The 22762-nt window shown below is 40.1% G+C and overlaps 1 protein-coding gene across 1 annotated transcript in view; it reads left to right on the top strand.

Annotated features, from left to right (window-relative positions):
• Nucleotides 1–867: 867 nt before the first annotated feature.
• The window catches only part of LanB2 (laminin subunit gamma-1), a 351641-nt gene continuing 329746 nt past the window's right edge, over nt 868–22762 (top strand). Inside the window, exon 1 of the mRNA XM_083135585.1 lies at nt 868–1272. Coding sequence (XP_082991711.1) covers nt 1084–1272 — 189 coding nt within the window. The 5' untranslated portion in view covers nt 868–1083. The remainder of the gene's footprint in view (nt 1273–22762) is intronic.

The raw sequence follows: 22762 nt of genomic DNA, 5'->3' as shown, positions 1-22762 counted from the left end.
TCGAGACCTAGCAAGTGTCCCTTCGTCAATTTCATTTAATCATCACTCATCGTCATCGTCGCGATTAGCCAAAAGTAGCAAAGAACGACGTAAAATAACACAGATACAAATAAGCACTTTGCTAGTTACTCTCAAAGAGAAAACTAAAATTTTACATTCATAATTCAACAATGGCTCCATTTGTAAAGGCGAGCAGAGTTTCGTTGGTTCAAACTTACACTTTCCACCGTGAAATGGTTTTTTAAATGATTTTCATAAGCGTTGTAGAAAGTTTTTGATTTGCTTTTGATCGAAAACTAAAGTTAGATTTACTAGAACATCATTGCACATTTTGACTCTACATCCTGACGTCACATTAACATTACTATTATCAAGAGTTCTCACGATAATAGTAATGTTAATATGACATCAGGCTGTAGAGCTAAACATGTGCAATGATGTTCTAGTAAATCTCTTCCTCTTTCAATTTATAGATACGCCCACCAACTAGTTTCGAGGCCGCTATCCATTCGTCTAACATCGTAAAGCGCTGTCTGATTACGACATTGTGAACAAGATTATTTTCTTTCTACAAGTGATTCGTGTAATCTTTGCGCTCCGACAATCAGTTCCTTGTCTTTTTGTCTTGATGCCTCTTCGTCTCTGAACAGTCTCGTTGAAAGAACTGGTTTGTATGTGTCTGTGCATCCAGAATTATAGGTCATCTTTGGTGTGCGACGTCTCATAATCAGCAAGTTAGGTTTGTCTTCGTATCGGTCAGTGACACGTTATCGGATGGGTTTGGCTTGCCGTTGTTAATCACGATGCAATTTTTCATTGATACGGAATTCAGCGCACCACCTTGCGGCCGAAACGAAATAATAAAGTCACGTGGCGTTTTCTGTTTACTTTTCTAAACTTGATAACAGCAAATGGGATCGTCAGTTTGACTAACAGTTCTCGGTGCAGACGGACTGTGGATATCTGGCAACACTGTTTTCCCTTCGCAGCAGACGACAGTCGCTGTGAAGATTCAGTGGTGGTTAGGAATTCTCTTAGGCTTTAGTGCAGTGCAGTGTGGAACCTTGTCAGTGCTTACGGAACATGGCGGGCTCCCGGTTCTTCACAAGACGGGACTTGCTTACGAGTCGTGTTTGTAAGTGGCGTTTGTGTTCGCGGTACATTTCATTCGTTGTGTTAATTGTGTTGTGCGGTACGGACAGTGCGTCGGCGCAAAGCGCAAGCCATCATGAAGGCGGGACTAGGTGCTATGATGACTTGGGGCGACCTCAGGTGAGCTTTTTTAAAAGTTTCTCCAACGAAAGCGCCGATGTTGATGTATATTTTGATTTAAAGTTTCAGCGTAAAATGTTGTCGTTTTGTTTTACACTTAAATTCACTGTCAAAAATTTGTGTACTATTTAACTGACATCGAGTGTCATAACGTCAGTGGCGCAACCACAGGGGGCAGGGGGGCATTGCCCCCTAACCTTGATCGGAAATGAGTTATGGGGGCAAACATTGACGGCCAATTGTACCTGCAGGGGGCAATTATCGCCCAGAACTTCAAATTTTATGCACATAAAAATACTTTTTGTAAAATTTTCTTGCTCGCTTCGCTCGCAATACCTACTTTTCTTAGTCTTATCAAGTTCAGAACCATAGCTAGGGGACGGCGGGAGACGGCCCTGGGCGTCCAACGATCTAAATGAAAAAAAGTTGTAAAATTCATTGATTGATTTGTGTGTTCTTTTAAGTCTACTTTGTGCACATAAAGGCTAATTGAGACTGGGCCTATAGCTTAAAGTGGGTTCCGAACCACTATGTGCCTCAACCGGGTATCGAACCCGGGATCCCTTGATCGCAAGGCGACGATATTACCAGTACACCATCGGGGAGGCACAAAAGTTGTAAATGATATAATGCCATGATATTCCGTGAAATTGTTTGCGCCCTATTAAATTAACATTGATTTCAGCCTGCAAAAAAATTGGATCCAAATTTTCTTGCTCGCAATTTATGTTTCTTCGCTGTAATGCATTGTAAATCACCAGGCAGAGAAATAACACTTGTCTTAATTGATTTTGTTTTAAAGGCATGAACAATTGTTTTGAGGAAAGGGAGCGTGCACATTTGAGAGACAATTTATGTAATTTTTGCTGTTGGTTTATTGTGAGATGGATGAATTGGTTGTGTAATGTATTTAAATAATAGTATATGCTGTATATAATATTTATTAATGAAACTTAGAATAAGTACACAATTTAATGTCCACGTCACTCCACGTTGCATATACCGTATGTGAAACATATATCGTGCATGAAAGTTGTTAATGTAAAAAATAATTATATTTGGAATGCATTTATCAAGCATTTTCTGTCTTTCAAAAATAGGTTATGTGCTGGAGCATACGACATTGAAGTCATATTAATGGGAAAGGAACATTAATTTTTGACAATGTTTTGTATAAAGACTTTCTTTTCTCTGAGTGTAAAACAATCGGAACCGTTACCAGCGCCTCAATCAGCTCAAATATTACTTTAATAAGATTCACGAAGGCATGAAGAAGCGTGGTTATTGGCTGCTACAATTACGTCAGTCATCATCTCGATGTCCACTTGAACCCTAGGATCTTTCACAGCTTCTGCATGAATCAGCGATGGTTCCAAGGAAGTCAGTCATTGATTGATATAGAAGCTGAATTTGTTGACTTTCTGGCGACGTTATTATTCTGTATTTCGTTCCTGTTTCAACCTGATTAAGCGAAAAGGTTACTTATTATTATTATTTGCTTTTAGCATTTTTTAAAGCTTTCGATACGCTGCCGAGAAAAACGATTCGAATAAATGCTAGTTTTAGTTTTTTAGACGCGGATTCTACGTAAATAGCAAATAGGAAACAGTTAGTGGTCGAATTTCAAAGCCGAAGTAGATTATTTAGACTATACGTATGTCAATATTTCGTTCACACATGCAAATATTTATAAATTCACCTTAACGCACAGATACATTACTCAATATTTGTAAAAGTTTTTATTCACCATTATTGTGAAGGTCATCAAATACATGTAAATTAAAATATAAAGGATCCAACTTCCGTGAGTGAGGTGTTTTTAATATCTTCTACCTTGAACTATGTAGCCTATATTTTTTATTGTGATATTTTTAATTAAATTGAAAGTGAACAACATGATTCGAAATCCGGAGGTTCAAAACAAATTAATGATATTCCAAATGTATGTACGAAAATGTCATATTAATTTAGTTCAAAATCACAGACTACTTTTCTATTATTCTTCATTTAATTTGGAGTACTATTTCAACATTTGGGATGTTTGTTTGAATTGTTGCTTTAAGTCCAATTTATGCACAGATAGGCTAATAGGGACTGGACTTACGGTTTGAAGTGGGATCCGAACCACTGTTCATTTCGCCTCCGCCGGGTATCGAACCCTGAACCCCTCGATTACAATGCGACGACATGATAACATTTAGGATGATATTTATCTAAGAGCAAGCCAGTTGAAGCAGTAGAAACGTATTCAACAATTACGGCATGTGCTTATCAATTTGTGTATTTCAAGTACATTTAATTCAATTGTTCTTTAGTGGTTACTTATTTCAACTGCTCTCTTGATAACCCCAGTTTACAATTTTGTGGACCTGCTCAAGCAGAAAAGATTGTGTGTATCTGGAGAAATGGCTACTTCCCGTCTTTTCGGAATCGCAGTGGTTCTCTATAAATAGACGTCTCTGTATTTGCATATTCTGTTTACGGATACTGATATGTGTTGAAGGAGGCGTTTACATTCCGTACAAACAGCTCTTCCCATTGAAGACTTGCACGTGCGCCGCTTCCAACGAAGAAGCGGGAGACAACAATGAAGATAATTGTTGTCCTTGTTGCTGTTCCCTGCGGTTAACCCGCCCATGACAGTTGCAATTAAGCTGTTACGGGATGCCATAAAATAACTGGTTCATCTCGCATGGTGCAACACATGTTTACAGGAACGGATACCCCTGTTTGTGTGATAAGGCTGGGAAGTGGATGGACCCAGAAGAAGCGTTGTTGAGGGTTTTTCCTTTTTTTTTTCGTCGCCGTCGGAGGATGAGCAGAAGCAGCCCACCGCTCCCCCTTCCCCCCTGATGAAACCCCGAAGGCATATGTCATGGGAAGAAAGCTTTGGTAACTTCTTCTGGAGGCTGTAGGAGCACATGCACCGTCTAGGGACGAAGACTTGTGAGTATCTGAGCCACCGGAATGTTCCGAGACCCCAAAGGAGAGAAATTAGGAAGAAATTGTGGGTGGGCGAAGGCAAAACGCACTTCACATGTCACAATCAGTTCATCATTCTCAGTGGCTGACAATTACTGGGAAGTTTAGTGTTGATGAAATGGGCAGGTCTTCATTTTCGGCTGTGGGTTTCTCTTAGTGGCGCAGGTCCGAATTTTTAAAGGGCTTGTGGAGATATAACCCCCGAGCCTCCACTGTGGAAATTCCCTTGGAAAAGTAACACAAAATTTTAAAAAAATATATTTGATATGTGGTAAAAATATAAAAATATATAACTAATCATACCTGACATAACTTGTCCTGAATGTTACAACTGAAATTGTATGTACGGGGTAGGGTGACCAACTTTCGGCCGTGAATTTAAGGGAGATTTCTAACTTTCAGCATTGAATTTACAAATAATGCGCATTTTTAGCGGCGCGGCGCGGCGTCTGTCCAGAAAATTTTTATGGAATGGATAATATTAAACAAAACCAGTAATTTACATTTTATGTAATATACAGATCACAATAGAGAATACAAATTTACAAATTTCTTAGTCCTCGCCCGCCAACGGCCAAAGGTTAAACGAATAAGATCTTGCAGTCGACTTGAAGTTTTTGTATGGCTCGCCGAACTCGGAATGAGTCGAAATTTCGCAAACTAGATTGTGAATGAAATATACAGGAGAAATTGAATGCCAATACGGGAGCCGGAAGGATCCGAAAACAAAAATAGCTTTAACACGGGGAAACCAGGAAATACGGGGACTCGCGATCTGTCTCATTAGCTATTATCAGTAAATCAACATCAATCCCATGTGGTCTAGTGAGGGCGGCCCCTGTGGCGGAGTGGTTAGCACATCGCGCTACGACGCCAGGGGTCCCGGGTTCGATTCCCGGCTCGGCCATGGATGTTTGTGATTGTCTGTCCTGAAAAGTCTTGAAATTGAAATATGAATGAAATGATATGAGTGAATGAAGTGTGATGGGGGAAGCTTCCGCATAGGGGCTTTCCTTTAAAAAAAAAAAAAAAAAAAAAAAAAAAAAAAAAAAAGTGGCTAGGATACCTGGCTTTCACCCAGGAGGCCCGGGTTCGATTCCCGGCATGGGAATATTTTTTTCTTGTTGTTTTGCTATGATTAAGAATTAATTTATCTGTTTCTAGAATACACAAAAGTAAAATTATTGTGCTTATTGAATACAACTACAAATATAGGAACTGTGTCACGAGATATATAATGAAGAAATGCTCGCACAAGTCATAAATAAGTTTTAGTCCTCTTTATGGTCAGGTATACTCTGTTCTGGTTCTCTCTCTGGAGCAAGCGAACGAAGCGGCTCCACCAATGAACACGTGAGAGGGAATGCGATTGCGTGGAGGGGGAACGAATTCTGTTGCCAGCCTTCTCAGCAGCGTATTCTGCTTCGCTCTGCCCACTCCCTTCTCTGCCGCTATGCGCGGCCTTGCTCCAGAGATAGTCGGGACAGAATATAGGCTGATCAATGCTGGACTTAACAGTTTAAAAATATATTCGAACCACAATACAATGTTCCTCCAACCGGTTTCGAATCCATCGCCCTAGATTACAAGCCGACAACGTTACCACTACGCCATCGGGTAGGCCCAGATGTTTAATTGAGCTTATACATACATACACACTAGAAATTCCAGGAATAGTAATTAAGGGCTCGGAAGTTGAGGAAAAATCCGTTTTTTTTTTCCTAGTGTTCGAAGACGAGGCCCAACATTATATGTTCATTTTGGGTCATTGTAGGCCAGAAAAAGGTGGGTTTTATTTTTCCTTTTTTGCCTTTTTCGGCGTTTTGGGGCTTATTGGTCCTTTTTTAGCCTATTTTTAGGTCTTAACGTGTTTTTTTTGCAATTTCACCTTCTTTCGACTACGTTTTTACTGCCTATTCTCAATTCAATTCGAATCATCATTAGTTCATCACCTCTTAAACATCCTTTCTGTAGTAAATAAATAAATGAATATATTTGAACCATCCCTGAAACGAGAGAAAAACATTTTTGGACTACTGAAGCAGTTACGGTACAAGGCTCTTTAACCGTAACTTGCCTGGAAGGTCGCGCTATAAGTGGCAACTTTCTCTTGTTTTGAAGCTTTCAGTTTTTTCGCACTGTGTGTTCCATACCACCAGAATTTTTTATGTTTTTCATTCATTAAATATGTAATTAAAACGGAAGTTATTAATTAATTTGGATCACATTTATACGTCCTTTTTTCCGTTTTTAGGTCCTTTTTTTATATTTTTAGGTCTTTTTTTTGGCAATTTATAGGTCTTCAACTTCCGAGCACTAGTAATTACACTACCTAGATGTATTTAATTATATACGCACAGTTAATAAAGTGGCTCTCCTCGGTGACTGAATGCATTCAGTGTTGGACTTGCTTCCTTGTTGCTGAAGAATCTGGGTACGATTTCCGGCTTGGGCAAGAATGTTCCTTTCTCATGAAGACGATACAGACTATTTTACGCAGATTTTCTGGCTGATCGCGGTGATGAGGATGGATGATGATAAGATGAAATGGATGAAGGGACAATCAGAAACGAATAAATCACACAGAGGATTTTACTGGCTGTGGGTTCAGGCGCCAGGCCCTCGTTACCTTGCAAAAATGGAGCGCAGGGTACACTATACGTGAAAGATAGCTTGACATTTGACAGCCTTCAGAGATGGTCACCTCTTACACCCCAGATGTTCCATTGTAAGTGTCAATCAAGGGGTCCCGGGTTCGATTCGAGGCACATAGTGGTTCGGATCGCACTTTATAAAACTCTTGGTTCAGTCACGATTAGCTTTTCCGTGCATAAAACGGACTTAAAAACAAACTGAAACAAACAAACATTATGCGTGTCCCTATATCAACCGGCCGACCTTAGTGGAGGAGTGGTTATCACAGCGCGCTACGACGCCAGAAGTTCCTAAATTCGAATCCCAGCCTCGTCATGGGTGTTCTTTATGCGTGTCCCTTCATCAATGCCATCCTCATCTTTGCGATTATCCAAAGGTGACAGAAAAGCGATGCAAAATGAGACGTGCGAATCGAACCCGAGTTCGCAAGCGCAGATGACCTCCCGCCTTGACTGCCGTTGGTGGAATGTTGCAGCAGTGGGGATAAAAAAAAAATGACCTCCCGTGTCTAGACATCATCTTCGACCTCTATGTGGTGATTTGGTGTACGATCTCCCTTCGGCCGTCCTCCTGGGGAAGGTTTGATTTAACGATTTTTGAAGGGGGTTATTAGCTGACAATTTGAGGTCCAGCTCCCTGGCCCACAGCAATTCTCTATGGTGAGGCCGGCCCACCTGCAAAGTTCTAGCCTGAATGTGCACGAGGAGTCTTCGGCCCGTCACTTTAGGAATTCCACTTCTGTGTGACGACACCTTGCAACTATTGGGGGGTCTGTGTCGTAGTCATAACACATTCAGAGTTAACATGATTTAGGAACGTATATTCTATAGACTATCTGCGAAGTCCGAAGTCCAGATACAGAAGTATAATCGAATAGAAAGTGTTCATAAAATTGTTCATGTGCGGTCAAAAGCGTCGGGGTTTGGGCTCCATCTACGGGACGCGCGCAGGTTCAAGTCTCCTGGGGGAAGCGTACCAACTATTCCCCTCAGATTTCGGCAGTGTATGGGGCCGGTGGCCATCCACCGTCGTGATGAAATTTGGGAGCTACGAATGAGTAGCGTAACCCAGTCATGGAAACCTACAACAACGACAGGGGGATCGTCGTGCTAACTGGTTATAGGATCGCCCACACACATCTGCTGACGCATATGGGAGTGAGGCCGGCAGAGTGTACGTAGGCCCTGGCCCTCCTGCACGACTATATATATATATATATATATATATATAACATAACCCACAGCGCTACAGCCTTGGCTTACCTACCGACTGCTAGTCTCCCTCCCACACTGTTCCTCCGTCACCTGTTATAGCGTGGAGGTCTTAGACCAGGTGACGAACCCCCAGCCGTTGTTGTAGGTCTTCTCGACCGGGTTACGCTCACTCACTCGGAGCTTCCCAATTTCCTCACGATGGTGAGTTGCCACCTATACGTAGGCCGAATAAATTCCGACCAGAGCCGGATTCGAACCTACGCCGTCCCGCAGCGAACGATCTCAAGACGAGTGGACGCCTTAACCCGCTCGGCTACGGAGGAGGACGGACATACGTACATATATATATATATATATATATATATATATATATATATATATATATATATATATATATATATATATATATATATATACACACACACACACACACACACACACCCCTGTTTTCCCACCCTCCATTAAGAGGAAGCTGGACTTTTCACGCCAAAGCGAGGAAGTTTTAAAAGTGCTCTGATTGGACTGAGATTTTTACACGTAATAGAGCTACTCCCGAGGATAGCGGGAATCTGGGTGTGGCTGCTATACACTCCATGGAAGTTGAGATATTGACAAAGAATGGGCGGACAAGCACAGCACCCCCAAGAGAGGAAGGTGCAAACTTAAGAGTATTGCGAGGAATCGTTATTCATTTGTTATTTCTTAGGTCACACACTGCGTTGACGAAACGTTATGTAAGAGGAAGCCACAAGCACCAAACCCCGAAGCGAGGAACCAACTAAACACAATAGTGTTCGTAAAACGTGAATAGAGAGGAACTACATGATGATTGGCGGTTGATTCGAAGCGCGCGCTGGTGTTTGACGGTCATAACTCGGCCCCCATTGGCTGCGCTAGCTGTCAGTAATCTGCCGTCGATCACGCCGCAACCCAAGCACCACCCTCCATACCAAATCATATGGGAATAAATGTTGCAACAATGCGCGAGAGCGTCTCCGCGGCAAAAGGGGTGGAACAAGCTGGTTTCGGATGGCTTAGTAACGGTGCAAGCGGTACGACAGGCGAGGAACGTACGGTGGCCATTTTATACCTCGCGCAATTAGTCGACGTAAGATGAAAGGAAATAAATGGGGAGTTGTATCTTAGGGAGATAGACTAAATTGTGGTAGAATGAAAAATTATTCTTATAAAAAGAATATATTTGAATTTTCATTACATGGACTCAGGCCCGTAGCTAGAGGGGGGCAGGATGGGCAACTGCCCCCCCCCCTGTGAAAACTGCAGAACACATTCCTACCTAGAATTCTCACTAATATTTACAATTATATCATGTGTTACTCTAGCAACATAACAAAGAAAGACACTTATTGATTTTGTGATTTATTAGGGTGTATATAGGCCTCACCGATGGCACAGTGGTAGCGTCGTCGCCTTGTAGTCAAGGGGTCCCGGGTTCGATACCCGGTGGAGACGCATCCCACTTTAGTGGTGGTTCGGATCCCACTTTAAACTGTAGGTCCAGTCCCGATTAGCCTTACGGTTCATAAAGTGGACTTAAAACACCAAATCAATTAATCATTATTAGGGTGTATGAGATTCCGTATAATGTCGTATCAGGATTGGGAGGAATATTCCCTTCCAGAGTCAAACTTCGGGAAATAATTTCGCAATTTTCAGTATCTAGAACAGTTGCAACATTTTGAGTAGTCTTGTATTAAAGGAGCCTAATTTGTTCGGATGTTTTCTTGGGTGTGTTGCTATGAACTTGGAACTGCTTAAATTTTTGTTTCCCAAGTCTACCTTTTGGTAATAGTGATTCATGTGGTAGAGAGAAGAGGGAGTGGATATTATTTCTTGTTATTTTCCTTTGCTTTTCTGTCACGTAGCTAATCGCAACAATGAGTGATGACGTGAAATTGATGAAGATACACTCATAAACAGTGCCGCAACCACAGGGGGCAGGGGCATTGTCCCCCACCCGCCCTTGGACGGAAATCCATTGTAGGGGAGGCAAACATTGAAGTAAAAAAAACAAGACTAGGAGAATCTAAGAATAGCAGGACAATTGGATACTTATGATGGAAATAGTTTTTACGTGTTTCTTGCATTCTTCTTCCAGACTTCAAAGGACACTTGCAAGGGGGACAGAGGGGCAATTGCCCTCCCCTAGATTTCAAAGTTTATTCAAATAAAAATACATTTCTTAAAATTATCTTTCTCGCTTCGCTCGCATTTCCTTGTATTCTTATATTCCAAGTCAGAGCCATAGCTATGGGGCGGCGGGAGTCGGCCCTGGGAGCCAAATGATCTATATGAAAAAAAAATGTTAAGGAGAATGCCATGGCGTCCTGTAAAATTATTTGCGATATATTAAAACATTTTTTTTCTATGAAATATTAATGATGACACTGTAATCCAAGAACTCACTGATCAATCAAGGGATTCCTATTTGTTTGTCAGGTGTCATTACATGCATTTCAACTAGGCCTATAATGTAATACAATTCACACAATATTTTGCAAAATGGTTAACGTAACCAGTAGACAAACATTGTCTGTCTCCCCTTAGAAGGAAATAGATTCCGTGGTGGACTAAAGGACTCATGTTTTAATGTTTTAGCAAGTACAAAAAAATGTATTAAAAATGTTTACACAATTCATCAAAGTGTAGACAATATGTAACCATTATTATTTAATTAATTTGATTTTTCTTGCATAACACAACACAATGGTGTTGTTGGATTCTCGTTAGATTCCTTTGTGCGTAAAAATCTTGTATACTGGAAACTAGAGGGAATCATTATGAAGCACGATTTATAAAGGGCTCCCTAATCAGTTGCAGAGAGGCCCAAATCTGTTGGTACATATTAATCGCCTATTAACATTATCGACCTGTAAATATCAAGTAGATACAGTCCTTATTAGCCTATTTATGTTAAACTTTATATTCTTTAGCAATCTGGAAAGGGCATATCGAAATATAGCTATTTGATGTTGCTCGATTTTTTATTTTTTTATTTTTTTTTGTTCGTTGCAGTTTCAAGATATCATCCCTTTTCTGTTACTTATCTCTTTTGTGGACGGGGCAAATGCCTCTGTGTACCCTGCTATATCGGCCAATGCGACACAATATATTAAAAATTTGCCCCCTCTAGGATTGACTTCGCCCCCCCCCCCCCGCTGCAAAGAATACCTGGCTACGGGCCTGCATGGACTTGTTACTTGTTTGGGTTAGTTCTTAACACCGGTTTATGCACAGAAAGGCTAATCGGGACTGGACCTACAGTTTAAAGTGGAAATCGAACTTCGCCGGCTGGCCTCGATACAGTATGAGAGATTGCTGATTTTCATTCGTTTATTTGCTGTGGTTTTTATATATACCTCTCAATAGGAAACTTCGTACTTGATTGTAGCATGAAAATGAACTATGTTCAATTATAATTAAGTAACTTTGTCCTCGTTGAAGTGTACATCGTTGAATCACATCCATTTAATAAAATAAAAAGTAAAACATTCTCCTAAAGCCGACGCCAACAAAATAGTCCAGTCAAGGTCACACCATTTACCTACAGTTTATTTAAATAAGCAACAATTTCAACTGAAAGATTATACGCGATCAAATATAACGTAAGTTATAGCTGTTCTCTACTCTTACGGCAAGAAAGGTGGGAAGCGGGGAAAATTCAGCAGACCAACCCGACCACAGCGTATGCACCTAGACTTACGATGTCGCGGGAGGAGGTGCTTCACGCACCTCATACTACAGCAGCTTAGAACACAAGGCTGCTGCGTTTCTTATCGCGCTGTTTTGGTCGCTTCCCCGATCCCCACTTCTCTTACCAGCATGTAGAGCGCCCACCGTAACATTAGACAAGAACTATAACTTGCGTTCTAATTGATCACCTATACACTTTCAGTGAGAAAGTTTGTAATAAAATATTCAAATTAATTTTGAAAACAAATACAACGTTTTTAACGTAAGATGTCAGCTATATTTTATGGCTCATTTGAACGAGATTTGCTGCGCATTGATCTTGGGCGCTCGCTACCTGTGGCTTTTCCCAGGCTTCATTTACTTACTGGGGATGCAAATATTTTCCGTAAGTCTACAAAACATTATATTTGTCTCTTCCACAGTAAGAATCAACACTCACTCACTCACTCACTCACTCACTCTCTCTCTCTCTCTCTCTCTCTCTCTCTCTCTCTCTCTCTCTCTCTCTCTCTCTCTCTCTCTCTCTCTCTCTCTCTCTCTCTCTCTCTCTCTGTGTAACAACGGCGGCGGACGATTAATCATCTAGGAGTGCGGAAGGGGTACGGAATGAAATGTATGGAGTACGATGTTAAAAATATAGAATGCATGAAACCTTTAGCCACTACATCAAATACTAATCAACTTTTAGTATGTTTCTATGAAAATATGTCAATGAAAGTGAAGACTTCTGTAGTAACTAACTTAATTTTTGTATATATGTGTTATTTAGCATCGCTTTTCTGCCACTTTAGGCCAAACAGGAAGATGAGGATGAATGATGATTAGATTACATTTGAATGGCTTATTGCAGAAAGGGACCTGAGTCACATTTTTGAGGTATCGGAGTTACAACCATTTTCATCTCCACTGTCGCTAGCAGCATACTGCAGGGGGGCGCATTGAGAGTTGCAAAATTAACTATTCATTATGCTGAAAATGTGAGCCAACAACGGCACATTTCTTTCTTACACTATCAATATTATACGATTTTTCTTGTTTTTTCTCAGAATTGTGCAAAAGTGACTCAGGTCCCTTTCTGCAATAAGCCATTCATTTATGAAAGGGAACTCAAGCCGGGGGCTCTAACCATTGAACTTCAGTGACAATATCAAAAGTCCACCACTTATTGGATTGTGCCATCTAGGCGGCACTTAATTTTTGCAAGTTTTTTTTTCTTTTTACCACAGCCAAAAAGCGCATGCTATGAAATTCGAAACGAGCAAAGCTTGTTGAAGGCTGGCCATGGTATACTGTACTATATTGTGTACAACGCTCAAAGATATAATCATAAAGAACTAAGTGTTGTTTTTATCAACAATGCTCAAAAAAGAAAATATACTCACGCTAAGCTACAGGTAATTATCGAAAGCGAGAAACAAAAGAAGAAACAATTCTTAACAACAATGCTGACGGAAAAGATACAGCAGCCGCTGATCTTTGCAGAGATCGTCACTATTGCATTGAAGTAAATGTAGCTCTCTGAATTTTTCGTTGTCGGCAAGATTCTTGAAAATCTTGTTAACGTTTGCAATGATTATTTTATTTTGCTTTCTAGTGTCCTTTCGGGAGGCATGCGCTTCACTTCCACCGGCAAATGTTCCACACGTAGGACGCTGCTCCTCAATCCTCAGTGGTGGCGATTGGGTTCCAAAACTAGGGGTCAAGATACCAAAACTGAGGGGGGGGGGCAAAGCCAGTATATTTCCCTTTGTAGATAAGATTTAGCATAGTGTGAGGGCAGAAGTGGCGAGAAGTTGGGGGCAACTGCCCCCCCCGCCCCCTTCCTAATCGCAACTACTGTACTAATACTAAATAGATAACCAAATAGCCCTTTCACAAAATAACATCGAAAACGAAATCAACCGCAAACGTACGGTCGCGGACACTCGTCGGTTGTAGATTTAGTTGAAAGTCAATGGTATTGTTATAATCCAGAGTAGACTGTACAACGTGCAGTGTCAACTTAACAGCTTAGAACAAGGGAGGCAACCCTAGAGGGCCAGGGGTGTGGAGGAGGCAAGGGGAAACTCCGAAAGCGAGTGACCTTGACTGGAGTATACTTGGCGTCAGTGTTGCCAAAAACTTGAACGTAAAAGTCGTTCGTTAGAAAATCCGCTAAAAAGTCGCTAAATGAAATGTAAAGGCTCTAGAAAAAGTCGCTAAATCAAATGTACTTCTAAAAAATAGCAAAAAGGTGGAAAAAATCGAGTACTTGCCTATAAAAGCAACATTTCCTCGTTACTTTCCTCTTCCTCTGAACACTGCACTTCACACTGATTACCGACGTCAGAGAAAATCATCGAGAAAATGCACTGCAAGAACGTTGTTTATTTTTTCTGTACACTTGGTTTTATGCAGGCGAATGCATGCTGCACTGCAGCTGTCACCAAACCTTTTCGTACATAATTCGGACAAGTTATTCACGGTTAGCAAAGAACAGTGTTCGGCAATGAATAAAGCTAAACTAGCTTCAGCACTAGAAGTATTTAAATTTTCCGTTTTGAACTGTATTTTCTGCTGTTTTGCAGAACAGAAGTAACCAGATCTGACTTTCTGTTTCTGTGTTTCCGAAAGTTTTTTTCAGATCAGTAGCTTTGGCATACAGATAGTTCTACTTTGCAGTACTTACAATACACTTTCGCCGTATCACTATCGACAGGGGTCAACCATTTGTAGTTTTCCCACTCCTTCCGATAATTTTGCTTGTATTGCGGTTTTCCCCACACTGGACACTGAACTGCCCTGGGCTGACCTGCGCACAAACACACACGAACTTTATAATTTACACTAGCATTTCCTTTGTCACCACACACTACCCAAAAAACTCCAATCTGAACTCACGCACGACCCGACCGCGAAGTCAAACGTTCTATTTTATAATAAGGCAGCCGCAATGGCGCGAGGAGGAGTGTCTGATAACAATGAGCAGTGAACAGTGGTGTTTACAAACATCACAAACCGTACTGAAAAAGGGTGTACGCTTTGCTTCAGTTTCTCTTTGTGCATCAGAAGCAAATTCTGAGGGTATCTCCTTATTTAATAACTATGAAACTGACATTTTTAAGCATTTAGACGTACCTCCGCAGATATTTTGTGAATTCTCCAAATTAGTCGCTAAAGAGCACACGAAGTAGCCAGAAAAGTCGCTCGTCACTTTTTCACGTCTTTTGTCGCCAGCTAGCATTACAAATCCGGCAGATTTAGGGACTTCTCGCTAGAGTGGAAAACACTGCTTGGCGTCAGCTTTAGTAAAGTGTAATATCATTCATTCAGAATTCATGAATACCTAAAAAATTAATTGTTCAAAGAATGATGAAGTAACTTTCTTTGTAAATAAGAATTACACTTACAGACTGTATTATCGACGTATATAAATGTCTGAATTATTGACAATCCATTTATATTTTGCATGAAAAGTGTTCACAATTTAGATTCCCTGCTGTCAAAAACTCTTCGAAACAAATAGGCACGACAAAAATGTTAATTACATGAATTTCACTGTTTTAAAGCGACGCAATACCCAGAATAGAATATTCCCTCTTGTTTCTCTGCACTTGATTTTTATTTCACTAGCTTTGTTGCTGCTTAGGCTAGATCAAAGAAGAAGCCTCTTGATTTTTTTTTTTCAAAATAATACACGAGCTTAATAAATTCCGTGGCGTAACAATTCTGCACATGGTCTACAAAGATGTCAACGGAAAGTTTAAAGCTTGATGAAAACCTTTTATAGGAGTGTCTTCTCGACATCTCCGATATCAAAGCGTCAAGAATGATAAATAGGAAAAAAATCGACTTTGGTAGTTTTTGTTCCTTTTGTGCGGTCCTGGAAGACAATATGTGTAGTCATAGTTAAAGCCCGCTTATTTCTCTTTCGGTGGAGCCCTATTTCAAATCCGTGGGTTTAGCTGCTTGCACGTAACATCCATTCCAGTGATAACTTGCACTTCTCCAGCATTCAGCATTCAAAGTTGACCACCGTCTGGAATTTCAGGATGCGGAAAGGGCTGTTGATATGTTGTTTTGACATCAAATAGAACAGATGTATAAATTTTCAGATTCACACAATTTTTGCAAGATTAAAACCTAAATTGACGGTCTAAAATGGAAAGTTAGTCTCCTTGGCTGCCCCAGTCGTTACAAAGCTATCAAGGAGCAATTATTGGCGCGAAAGAAGAATCCCTTTTAATTTTATTTTTTTATTTTGTGCGAGACATGAGAGTGTATAGTTGTGTTTGTCCCATTGTACACTCGTAAATGCATTCTCATCGTCACCCCAAGAGATAAAAAAACAACGAAAATAATTGAAGAAAAAGAGAGTGAGTGTCGAGAAGTTTCGACCTATACAATCGTTGAGGACGCGGTGCAACCTAAATAGACCAATATTGTTAATTGTGTGCATTACCTTGTTTTTGCTGATCGCTGATTTTTTTACATACTTGTAAAATATTCATTGCATATTGAGAACACTTGTTTTGTAAAAATAAAACCAATCGAACGGAGGCTTAGGGTTGTCCGACCTGCCATGATATGCTGGAACTGCTGTTGGCGTACGTGAAGATATTCCTTCCTAGAGTTTTCTCACTAGCCACTGGATTAACTGTGATCCTATATATTTTATACCCTGAGTCCCTTACCGTTGGAAAGAAGTATGCACACAAAAATTACAAAGTAATTCGAACTTTCAGGATTCGTGATTTTGTTTATTTCCCTTCGCTCTTGTGTCACTTTTGGCTAATCGCGAAGATGAGGATGAGTGGCGATACAATGAAATTGATGAAGGAGCTCTCCTCACACAACCATGACGAGGCCGCGGGATTCGAACGCCGAGACCCCTGGCGACGTAGCGTGCTGTGCTAACCATCCGCCACGAAGGCCAGCCAGCCTTTCAGGATTCGTCCATTACAGTGCGGCGAGGGGGTTTAAACTTTCACTTTTAAACGTACGTTCCTGTCGCCAGGAAAGAGATGAGCAGGCAAGAAATGTTTTTTCTTTCACCCATCCTACTGGTATAAATCATGGTTGCAGTTTAGTGTTGCTATGCGAAGGTAAATTTCCCTCAGGGCAGGAGAATTGAGACAAAATTTTAGGTGAAAAGCAGGGGCGGCGCCAGGCGTGCGCGAGTGAGTGCTTGAGCGCCCCTTAATTTTCTTCCGCATCCCTTCAGCACACCCTACGTTCAACTGAAAACACTAACATTAATATGTAATATTATGTCATGTCATATTGAGAGCCGAATGATAGGTTATTATTGTATGCAACAGGCAAGCACTGAAAGAGGTACCAATACTTTTCTGTACTTGCGGCAGCCTCTGTAAAGATCAGCGGCCGTTTTTCTTCTTTCGTCAGCATTAGCATTGTTGTTAAAAAAAATCTTTTGCTTCAAGTGGTCAGTTCGTGGTTTTTGATAATTGCCTAAAGTTTAATGTGAGTTATGTTCTCTCTTTTTTGCATTGTTCATAAACGGTTTGTTTTCCGCCTACTTGTTCTTCCTTACACTGGAGCAAAAAATTCAGGTACTTTTAAGGTATCACCTCATCAGGTCGTGCTCTGGAAATTACTTAATGCGAGTTGTAATATGAAGGGTAGTGTTCTTCTTAATACGTTCTATGTATTTGTTCCACGTAAAATGTCCAGTAAACGTACCATTTCAAACTTTTTCCAAGACTGTTAGGAAGAGGCCCAATGTTCACGAAGAAATTTTACAGTTCGTTGTTGGGGATAGTGCGGTAGGAGGGATTTTAAAGATGACACAGTTCCTGTGCTCTTCGCGTTTTGTCTTGTTGCAGACGGTGCCTTCATTGGTTACATTGAGAAGGTTCAAAAATTGTCTTTTTAAGGGCAGGATGGTTTTATTTTGTATTTCACTACATAGTTTAATAAGACTGCAACGTGTATCTGAATGTTTACACTGCATGGAATGACCACTTTCTTGGAGTAGAAGACTTAATACATATCGCACCCCCTAACTTTCTTTCCGCAACCCCTCAGCACCCCTAGATGAATAATTCTGGCGACACTGTTGGTGAAAAGGGATCGAAACTGCAGAGATATTTGAAGATACAGTCGTTGCATATTAAAATCAAGCTGAATGGAGGCATGAATTATCCGTTTTTCATAATTACATATTTCAAACTTCTTACTTGGTAAAACCGTATTTTCTTGATAAAGTTTTGTGATCGTGTTTTAGTTTTTCCTTGGATAAATGGAAATTATACTTTTTGCAACAGTTGTTTGTTTTCTAAGTAACAATTTACGGAGTTCCGTGATTAATAATGCAACAATGAAATCCGAGTGCTCGTGTTCCCATCATCGCGGTCATCTTAGCTTAAAATGAGTTTGAGTTTTTGTTTTGAGTCCACGTTATGCTCAGAAAGGCTAATCGGGACTAGTCTTACAGTTTAAAGTGGTATACGAACCACCATACATCGAACTCAGAACCCCTTGATTACAAGGCGACGACATTACCACTGCGCCATCGGGGAGAGGTCTTGGCTTAAAAATCGAAAGATTCCTTGGTAAAGGAAACATTCTCTCTTTCAAGTTTTCATGTTCATGCCTATGTGCGAAATTTAAATGTAAGTACAGAGAAGTTCCCAATGTTTCCTTTTCTCCCTCCAAGCTACTCGTGAAGAAAAATATAAAAACAATTAACGTAAATAGTCATTTACAATTTTGAGCAAGCCTTTACATGACAAATTGCATGATATGCTTACAAAATTTCAAGGTTGTATAAATCAGTTTGATTTATTTAAATTGTGTGATAGACAAAAATCAGTGTTTCATGTCACTTTTAAAATAAAAGAAATATACAATAATGCACATAAGTTATTTGTGGATATCAGAATCACTTTTGGTGAAAATACATTAATTTCTTAATCATTCAGTAGTTTTTCCTTAAAGTGGGCTTAAAATCAAACTTAAACAAAGAAACAATTTCCAGGGAAAATTAAGTGGACAAATTACTATATGTACTCATGGAGTTAAACTCGTAAGAGTTATGAATGCAGCACTAGCCCATCTCCCCCCCTCCGCCTTCCCAACAGATGCATACAATCAGCTTAAATGTGAACACCTTTACGTCGGAAGGTGTTTTTTCGTGAAACGTCCTCTCGTTAATTAATTAACTGCCATATTAATGCTAAACTTCGTCACACCTTTTGCACTACTCAAATACTCTGGGTTGAGATATGGCATGAAATAGAAAGACGCAAACATTTGCACCGCACTACAGTGACAATGATTTATGGATTACTGACAAAGTAAATCGCCAGGCTTCCTTTGTAACTAAATTTCTCGGAGACATTAGCTGCCACACAACAATGGTAACATAAACCCCCCCCCCCCCACCTTTACTGTTATTGGAGAGTTTGGCTGGTTGTTTCCATCGCGGCTTCTCACCTTGCCGCCTGAAAGTCTCCCTCCCTTCTTTTATCTGCTCAAGTTACAGCCAGGGCATTTGAAGCGGTGTTTGCTTTTCGTTACGGGTACTTCGTCTGTGGGCTGCATAGGAGTGCGCAGACACTCTGATTAGGGGGGAGGGGGCAAAAGCCTTGATGAAAATCCAGTCGGGAAATTAAAACCTCATTCCATATCAAAGGCCCATACCCAGCTTTTTTTAGGGCGGGGGAGATCCTAAAATGTGGAACAAAGAGAAGGGCCGAAAATGCAGTTGGATTAGTTGAGTTAGATTATTTTACGTCACTTTTCTGCCACTTTTGGCTAATCATGTAATCGTGACGATGCGGATGATTGATGATATGATGAAATTGATGAAAAACACTTACAAAGAACACTCATGTCCAGACCGGGATTCGAACCTGGAGTCAGAGCGTGATACGCTAGCCACTCTGCCACGGTGGTAGGCGAAAAGCTGTTGGAGTATTAGATGTGACCAGTAATGCTATGGTGGTATTGCAAGGAGATATATAATTGTAGAGTTGAAATTATGGTTCAAAGTAACGAGAAAAAATCAATTCATCGATAGACACCCCCTCTCCCAACCTGACAATAAACAGCACAGTAGCTCACATACAAAGTCTGTCACACAGCGTACAACTGAGTGATTATTTTTGCACTCAATTCTCAGGAGTATTCTAATAGTACTTTCCTCCGCAAATTGTGTTTTCAATTTTCCATTAATTTTCTTACACCAGCACCATTAAACAACCATGATAATTCTAGGTTTAGATAATAATATATTTATAAATTAAATGATGCGCATTAGCAATGATTCTTCAATGCCCTTATAATAATTAACACAAATTAGTGTGTCTGAATGAAATTATGTGTGAAATACATATAATTTAAGGTGGACATTCATTTTACAGTGGGCCGTTGGCCTCCCTTGCTCCCCCTTCCGGACGTCCATGGTGGCGGTGATTGGATGCCAAAACTTGGGGGTGCAAGGAATGTTTACTTTCTCTTAGTAGACAAGGCTTAGCTCCAAGAGGCAATGTTCCGGGTGCAAAAAGTAGAGGGGCAACTGCCTGCCCCCTTGTCCACTAATCGTTGCCACTGATCTGCAGAATTTTAGAAAAAATGTACATGTCGCATTTGACGTAGTATCAGAATCATTCAACCACCCAAGTATGAGGGAGTGCTAAAAACAAGAATTTTTTTGTAATGTTAATGACAATAAATTTGTTAGAGGATAAAGTGGGAAAGTCCAATTACATAGTAAATAACGTAATTGCTTGGAACTCTCATTGACATGAAGATATTTCATTTTTCTTTAGTAGTATAATATTGTCGATAAGATTCCTCTACACTAAATTTCTAATCGGCAGTATTAAGGGGCAACTGCCCCCCTGCCCACTCCTATGGTGGGCTGTACTCTTGAGATTTGTTTTACAAATTTATACAACACATAACTAGGGCCCGGGACTTTATTGTTATAACATATTTTTCATTTGGCATCGAATCGAATACTTATCTACGCTTATATGATGAAAATCAGCCGAAATAGACAAACTTGACAAGGCATATTTTAACATATTTTACCAATTTCGCGTCTTTACAACGTATTTCTTCAATTTTCTCATAATAAGACATATTTCTGTATAATTTCGTAATTGTCTTGCACATAATCGGTTATATTATAATTTATTCTTCGTACCTTTAACGCAACGGATAGTTGATATTATCGATGGTAGTATAATTAAATTAAGGACAAAGAAATTAAAAGAAGATGCGGTTTTTTCTTACCAACTAATACAGAACAATAATACCCCCACCCCCGATTTTTTTTATAGCAGTGCGAACATTATTGATAAAAGAATGTACTCTGTCATTGTTGTGCATGCACAAGACTCACAGTAAACAAGTGTCAATTGTTCTCGTTTGTTTACCTTTTTTTCGCTTCTCACAACAATCAGTCAAAAGCAAAAATAGCATTCTGTACATTACAGCCCCTTCTCTATCGGCAATCGAGTACAGGAGTTTCAAGATATTTTTCGTTGGAGCCAGTGTGTATACCAGTGTCCTGCGGTGATATCGACACTTGGGGTAGCAATCAGTGGCGTGCCCAGGGAGTTTGTTGTGGGTCATAATCCCCCTCCCCCCTTTAGGGCCCAGTATTCCTAAAACTAGAACGTCAAAGAAAGGAAAGGATTGCAAAATGAGGAAGGACTACTGAAAAGAAGCGCGTGTTAATCCCACCCACTTTCGAAAATCCAAAACATGTTGATTTGACTATTAAGCCAGAGATCCTGGGTTCGAACCCTTACTTTGCCATGGGTGTTATTTGTGTTTGTTCCTTCATCAATTTTATCGTACCATCTTGACGATTAGCCAAAAGTGTAGGAAAAGCGAAGTAAAACAAACCAAATTAAACAATCAATCAATGATTTGATTTATGCTACTTAGCGTGGCTGTCACATTTGGTTAATCGCGAAGATGGTACAATACCATGAAGTTACATACCTTTTGTTAAATAACAAAAATCAAATAAAATCAAAAGGAAAATAGATTAAAGAGAATTATGTAATATTTCAGGAAACATATAAGCAGCATGACTTTTTCTTTGCCAAGGAAGGGTGTACTGGACCCTGTGCTCTTTTAGTTATAGCTACAACCCCCCCCCCCCCCGTACGCATCCATGGATGTCATCATTTTCTGTTCAGAAAACCTGGTCAACCTGGTGTACGTACAAAATAAAATTGGTATCTTGTTCTGAACAGCTGCGTCAAATCTCCTCTGATTTCATGCCGCGTGCCGCCTCTGTTTGTTGTCTTCTCTGTGACACCGCCGCGCCGCACTCCCCTTTCTCGCAATTCCAGACCGACCGCCGCTATATCCACCTATCCTGTTGCGTATTTGTGTTTTTGTGTGACATTGTTGTAGCTTGGTTACGTACAAATCAACTGTATTTTATGTTATAGGTATAACACAGAATTACCTATAAATGCATTACGTACAAGTAAAGGTTAATTAACACGTTTTAAAATTATATTTTCCCAAGACCTACAGTAATTGACGTATAAAGCCGAATAACGCAGAACTGAGTTACGTATGAACGAATGTGGATCGTGACAGCTACGTTCAGATTGGGTTCGATTGTTGGGCAGAGTAAAACACCCAAACAAACAGGCTGATCTAGAATAGGATATCATATTGTATCAACTTGATAATTCATAGTTAATTCAAATCACCAAATTTCGTACTTGTAACTAATAGTTTCGAAAATATCGTAACACCAAATATACCATGTGATATCGGTTTGGTGTTTGATTTCTTTTTTACTTAAACCTATCCAATCATTAATTTTACTTTTACACCAAGCACCATTAAAGTGTTTATCGAACCTATTGGTAAACAGCTAATAAACACAAGAAACCAATCAACACAATAAACAGCGTCTAAACTAGAGGAGTAGCGTAACCAAAATC

Source organism: Lepisma saccharinum, chromosome 14, assembly GCF_977018435.1.
Source record: "Lepisma saccharinum chromosome 14, izLepSacc3.1, whole genome shotgun sequence".
Classification (NCBI taxonomy): Eukaryota; Metazoa; Arthropoda; class Insecta; order Zygentoma; family Lepismatidae; genus Lepisma; species Lepisma saccharinum.
This window is presented reverse-complemented; position numbering and strand designations above follow the sequence as displayed.